The sequence below is a fragment of the Trachemys scripta genome, chromosome 7 (genome assembly GCF_013100865.1).
Source record: "Trachemys scripta elegans isolate TJP31775 chromosome 7, CAS_Tse_1.0, whole genome shotgun sequence".
Classification (NCBI taxonomy): Eukaryota; Metazoa; Chordata; order Testudines; family Emydidae; genus Trachemys; species Trachemys scripta.
Genome location: NC_048304.1, coordinates 66,144,549 through 66,150,548, shown reverse-complemented (window position 1 = coordinate 66,150,548; position 6,000 = coordinate 66,144,549). Strand labels below are relative to the sequence as shown.

The window sequence follows — 6,000 nt, the reverse complement described above, 5'->3', positions numbered from 1 at the left end:
GAGCAATCATATCTCTCAGCCTTCTTTTGGTTAGGCTAAACAAGCCAAGCTCTTTGAGTCTCCTTTCATAAGACAGGTTTTCCATTCCTTGGATCATCCTAGTAGCCCTTCTCTGTACCTGTTCCAGTTTGAATTCATCCTTCTTAAACATGGGAGACCAGAACTTCACACAATATTCCAAATGAAGTCTCACCATTGCCTTGTATAACGGTACTAATACCTCCTTATCTTTACTGGAAATACCTCGCCTGATGCATCCCAAGACCGCATTTAGCTTTTTTCACGGCCATATCACATTAGCGGCTCATAGTCATCCTGTGATCAACCAATACTCCGAGGTCCTTCTCTTCCTCTGTTACTTCCAACTGATGCGTCCCCAATTTATAACCAAAATTCTTGTTATTAATCTCTAAATGCATGACCTTGCACTTTTCACTATTACATTTCATCCTATTACTATTACTCCAGTTTTCAAGGTCATTCAGATCTTCCTATATGATATCTAGGTCCTTCTCTGTATTAGCAATACCTCCCAGCTTTGTGTCATCTGCAAACTTTATTAGCACATTTCCACTTTTTGTGCCAAGTAATAAAAAATAATAAGTAATAAAAAGATTAAATAAGATTGGCCCCAAAACTGATCCCTGAGGAACTCCACTAGTAACTTCCTTCCAGCTTGACAGTTCACCTTTCAGTCTCCCCTTTAACCAGTTCCTTATCCACCTTTCAATTTTCATACTGATCCCCATCTTTTCCAATTTAGCTAACAATTCCCCATGTGGAACTGTATCAAATGCCTTACTGGGCAAGATCAGGTTGGTTTGGCACGATCTACCTTTTGTAAAACCATGTTGTATTTTGTCCCAATTACCATTGACCTCAATGTCCTTAACTACTTTCTCCTTCAAAATTTTTTCCAAGACCTTGCATACTACAGATGTCAAACTAACAGGCCTATAATTACTCGGATCACATTTTTTCCCTTTCTTAAAAATAGGAACTATGTTAGCAATTCTCCAGTCGTACGGTACAACCCCTGAGTTTACTGATTCATTAAAAATTCTTGCTAATGGGCTTGCAATTTCATGTGCCAGTTCCTTTAATATTCTTGGATGAAGATTATCTGTGCCCCCTGATTTAGTTCCATTAAGCTGTTTGAGTTTAGCTTCTACCTCGGATGTGGTAATATCTACCTCCATATCCTCATTCCCATTTGTCATCCTACCATTATCCCTAAGCTCCTCATTAGCCTCACTAAAGACTGAGGCAAAGTATTTGTTTAGATGTTGGGCCATGCCTAGATTATCCTTAACCTCCACTCCATCCTCAGTGTTTAGTGGTCCCACTTCTTTCTTTGTTTTCTTCTTATTTATATGGCTATAGAACCTTTTACCATTGGTTTTAATTCCCTTTGCAAGGTCCTGGAGAATAAGTCCAACAGTGGCTATTAGCCAGGATGGGGAGGGATGCAACACCATGCTTTGAGTGTCCCTAGCCTGTTTGCCAGAAGCTGGGAATGGCCAACACAGGGGATGGATCACTTGATGATTACCTGTTTTGTTCATTCCCTCTGAAGCACCTGGCCTTGACCACTGTCAGAAGACAGGATACTGGGCTATATGGACCATTGGGGTCTGACCCAGTATGACCATTCTTATGTAAAAATTAATTATAATAATAATGTTTAGTACAGAAACTCCCCAACATAATGACCTCTCAAGATAGCAGCGATGTGAGATAACAACCTTGGCAAATAATGCATTTTAAAAATCTTGGCCTACTAGGAAACATATTTATATAAGTTTTCCATTCCCAGTCACAAATCTAGCATTCTGGAGCAAAGTCACTAAAATATAGTCCAACAAACAAATGTTTATTTAACGTGCCCCTCACTTTTCCCTCCACCGCACCTGACTCACCAGTGTTGTCCTTGGCAGGGCCGCCCAGAGGGGAGGCAAGTGGGGCAATTTTCCCCAGGCCCCGGACCCCACAGGGGCCCCCACAAGAGTTTTTCAGGGCCCCTGGGGCGGGGTCCTTCACTCGCTCCGAGGGCTCCAGAAAACTTTTGCGGGGCCCGGGCCCCCGGAGCTTCTTCCGCTCCGGGTCTTCGGTGGCAATTCGGCAGCGGGGGCCCCCTGCCGCCAAAGACCCCAGGCCCCCTGAATCCTCTGGGCAGCCTTGGTCAGTGGAGACTTAGAGTCAGAGATGCTTTCATTTGAGTATACCTCCCAGGTGGGGGGCAAGAAGGCACCTTGCTCATTTCTCCAGCAGCTCACTGTTCATTCTGGCCACTGCTGTTTGTTGTGCCACCGTTCACTCCACCACTCTGTTGCCAAAGGCCCTATGCAGTCACCTTCTGCTGCCACCTGCCACTGTGACCTCTGCGAGTTGGTCTCATGAGGTTCTATCCAGCTCTCAGTGATTTCAGCTGTATTGTCAGTTGGGAAACCTCACTGCTAGTGCAGTCTGGGCTGTCTCTTCCACAGAAACACTGTCCCCACAGCAGGACTAAGCACTTAGACCTGATTATCAGTGATTTCAGCTGCAGTGGTCACTTAACAGAACAAAAGACTATCTATGGAGCCTAATCAGCTCTATCTTTAAACAGTGGAGAGGGACAGGTTCACACCCTCTCTCTTGATGCCCTCAATCAGCACAGGCTAAGTACAGTTCTACTGCCCTTTAGTCATACAATAAGAACAACATTTCATTCTCCCCACCTCTCCCCTGCATTCAAGTGATTTGTAACCCAACCCCAGCCAAATTTATCACTTGGGCAACACAGCTCTGTTTGCTGGATACCTAGGTAGATTACGTGTGACTGTAAATACAATCTGGTCCTGAAGCCTTTCCCCCCAACCCCAGCTCATCACTAGCTGTCAGGGAGAGCTCCTTTAGACTTTGCTTACAAATCATCATTTGAAATGATTAGGTTGGCCAACATCACCGAAATGAATGCACTGACATTGTCATAAAAAATAACAGCCGTATAAGGAAACTAGTCTATGTTCATACTTTTCAAATCTATGATACTTTTTCAGATACACATATTTTATCATACCCTGTATATGCTTTTAAAGTGTGTATTAATGTTTCAATGTCAATTCAAATTTCCAGTCACTAAATTGACGTGTAACTAGTTCACAAAACGGGGGGGGGGCGTGTTTGGGAAATTCACGGGGGGTATAGGGAAATCACTGTTTGGGGTCTACTACCATTGGAGCCAGCCCCGAGCGGCCTGGGCGGGCCTCCCCATTTTAGCCAGCAGGTGTCGCTGCAGGGAGCGGCCGCAGCGCTGCGACTCGCTGTGTGCCATTCCTCAGCTCCACGCGCGGCTTCGGCGGTGCCTCTCGTTGTTGGCGGTGGGCGGGGCGAGGAGACGGAGGACGCTGAGCGGCCGGTGCTGTGACTTCTGCAGTGCGGTGGGGGCGCGCGCCCCCGGCTCCCTTCTCCCGTCCGTGCGGGCAGCGCCTCGCGCCCCGCCGCCGCCATCATGGTGAAGGAGCAGTTCAGGGAGACCGACGTGGCCAAGAAAATGTGAGAGGCGGGGGCTGAGGGGGAGAGGTGGTGGGGGCCGACCCGGGATGGCTGGGGGGCTGTGCCGCTGGATGGGGGCGGGTTCAGCTCCAGGGATGGACGCGGGTCAGACCCAGGTCGGAGGGGCCCCGGTGCCGCTGGATGGAGGGATTCAGCCCCAGGGATGGAGGGAGTGTTTGGGTGGCAGAGGGGAGTCAGACACCTGCAAATACTGACTGATGGCTGTGCGCCCTCTAAAGGGCACCTGTCTTTGTGCGCCAGGTACATTTGACAGTGCTTAAGAACCACAGCAACATTAATGCATAATCCTAAGTAGCCAGGTCTCCATGGTGGGGGCTGGTTTATCTGGTTAACTTTGGTGTTTTAAATCTGTATTTTTTTTTTTAAAAAAGCTGATCGTATCAGGTACATAACAGTGTTGGTACATGTATTTAGTCTGACATTGGGATCAGCTTAGCAAAAGTCAGAATCAGCTCTCCTGACCCTTTGGTTCTTGTTGGCCACAGTGGTTTCTAAATTATTTTATATAATGTATCTGCACTTATTCTGGTTTATATAGGTGGGCTTCTTTAGTTAGAAAAGAAACCAAACACTGGTTGATTAACATGGGGGCAGAGCGGGGTTGGGTGGTGCTCCTTCCCTGCCCCCTGTGAGGGCTGGCCCGGGCCCTGTCATGACCCCCTGAACGATCCTATGGGTGCCTCCCAGTTTAGAGACCACTGCTCTATAGTCTGTTGATGATCCTTAGATTTTTGCTTTACAGCTAATAGTTATTTAATACACCGATTCATGCTTTTTTCCCAGAGATGGAATTATAATTTTGCTTTGGCTTTATTGTAACTCAATATCTTTTTAAAATCAAGTTTTGTAATTTTTCCTTTTCTAGAAGCCACATCTGCTTTGGCATGAAATCTCCAGAAGAGATGCGCCAGCAGGCTCACATTCAGGTGGTTAGTAAGAACTTGTACAGCCAGGACAACCACCACTCTCCACTGCAGTATGGAGTACTGGACCATCGTATGGTAAGGATCATTGGTACTTCTTGGTTTTTTTTTTTTTTTTTTTTAGTGGAAATATTTTCCATGCTTATGAACAATGCTGAAATGAAAACTGAATTCCACTATACAGCCACAGAACAGGTGTACAAGTGCAGGGTTCCACTTAAACTACATGAGCTGAAGAGAAATAAGGTGGTTGTCTCCTTGGCTCTTCTGCTGAAATTGCCAGTTGCAATGGTGTCTTGTGATACAACCACTTCTTCACTTGGAACGTGACTTGTGCCATCAAACATTTCACACTGTTGGATGGATCAGGCAGACTCACTTTTGAGGCTGGACACACATTTCTCCTCATGCTTTTCATATGACCACAAAATAGTCACACACTCTGGGTATGTCTGCCCTGTACTTCGGGGTGTGATTTGCTGCTTGTGTAGACTGCAGCATGGGTTTCAGCATGCGCTGTCAGTGCAAGTATATACTTAGGGGGATCAGGTGGGGTTGTGCAACCTGCACTGAAACCCACGCTGGTGTGTCTTCACTGCTGCTGTTAGCAACCTAGCTACATTAAAGCTAATGTTGGTATAGTAGCTGCACAAGCTGCAAATCACATCAGCTGTAGTGTGGACATACCGTTAGTACCACATCACTATAACAGTCTTTCCAGATGAATAGGGTTGAATGAGTTAATACCACTTGCATCAGCAGGAGCAGTGCAAGATGCTCTGTTTCTGTGGAGATTGGATGTTGAGTATGATGCTTTCAGTGTATTACCAGCTCTTGCTGACTGAGAGCAAGAGTTCAGAGTTGAAATAATCTAGAAGTCTTTTATGCGAGTGTACAGAGAACTGTCCACAGGTAGGTTGACTAATTTAAGAGCAGCTGTGGTAGCTTCTTTTGTTCCCCCAATTTGGTAATTGTGGCTATAATGGTTTTGTGTGTCTCTTTCAAAGGGTACCAGTGAAAAGGACCGTCCATGTGAAACCTGTGGGAAGAATCTAGCTGACTGTTTAGGGCATTATGGCTACATTGACTTGGAGCTGCCATGTTTCCATGTTGGGTACTTTAAAGCTGTCATAGGCATCTTACAGGTAAAATAATTTTCCTTAATTGGAAGGGACAGCAATTATTATACCCAGCCTAAGTAGGGGGAGAGGTCAGAAAACCTGAGGCTTCACTTCATTTGGATTATCCCTCTGGGAGCCATGAAAGAGATGGTGGTGTTTTATGCAGAACACTTTGTACAGCCATTTGGTACAGAAGCTGATTTAAATGATAGGTTACAAACCACAGTTAGTAGTTATGCATTTTTGCATTTGAGTTCCTTCAGAACTCTTGGGTGAATACCATCTGGTCCTGGGGACTTATCACTGTTTAGTGTATCCATTTGTTCCAAAACCTCCTCTGACACCTCAATCTGAGACAGTTCCTCAGATTTGTCACCTAAAAAGAGTGGCTCAGGTTT

The 6,000-nt window shown here is 45.7% G+C and overlaps 1 protein-coding gene across 2 annotated transcripts in view; it reads left to right on the top strand.

The window, feature by feature from the left end:
* Positions 1-3,372: 3,372 nt before the first annotated feature.
* Positions 3,373-6,000, top strand: part of POLR3A (RNA polymerase III subunit A) — a 51,793-nt gene continuing 49,165 nt past the window's right edge. For both annotated transcript variants that reach the window (XM_034776336.1, XM_034776334.1), the window contains exons 1-3: positions 3,373-3,537; positions 4,424-4,559; positions 5,489-5,626. In XM_034776336.1, the coding sequence (XP_034632227.1) occupies positions 3,494-3,537; positions 4,424-4,559; positions 5,489-5,626 (318 nt within the window). In that variant the 5' untranslated portion in view covers positions 3,373-3,493. The remainder of the gene's footprint in view (positions 3,538-4,423; positions 4,560-5,488; positions 5,627-6,000) is intronic.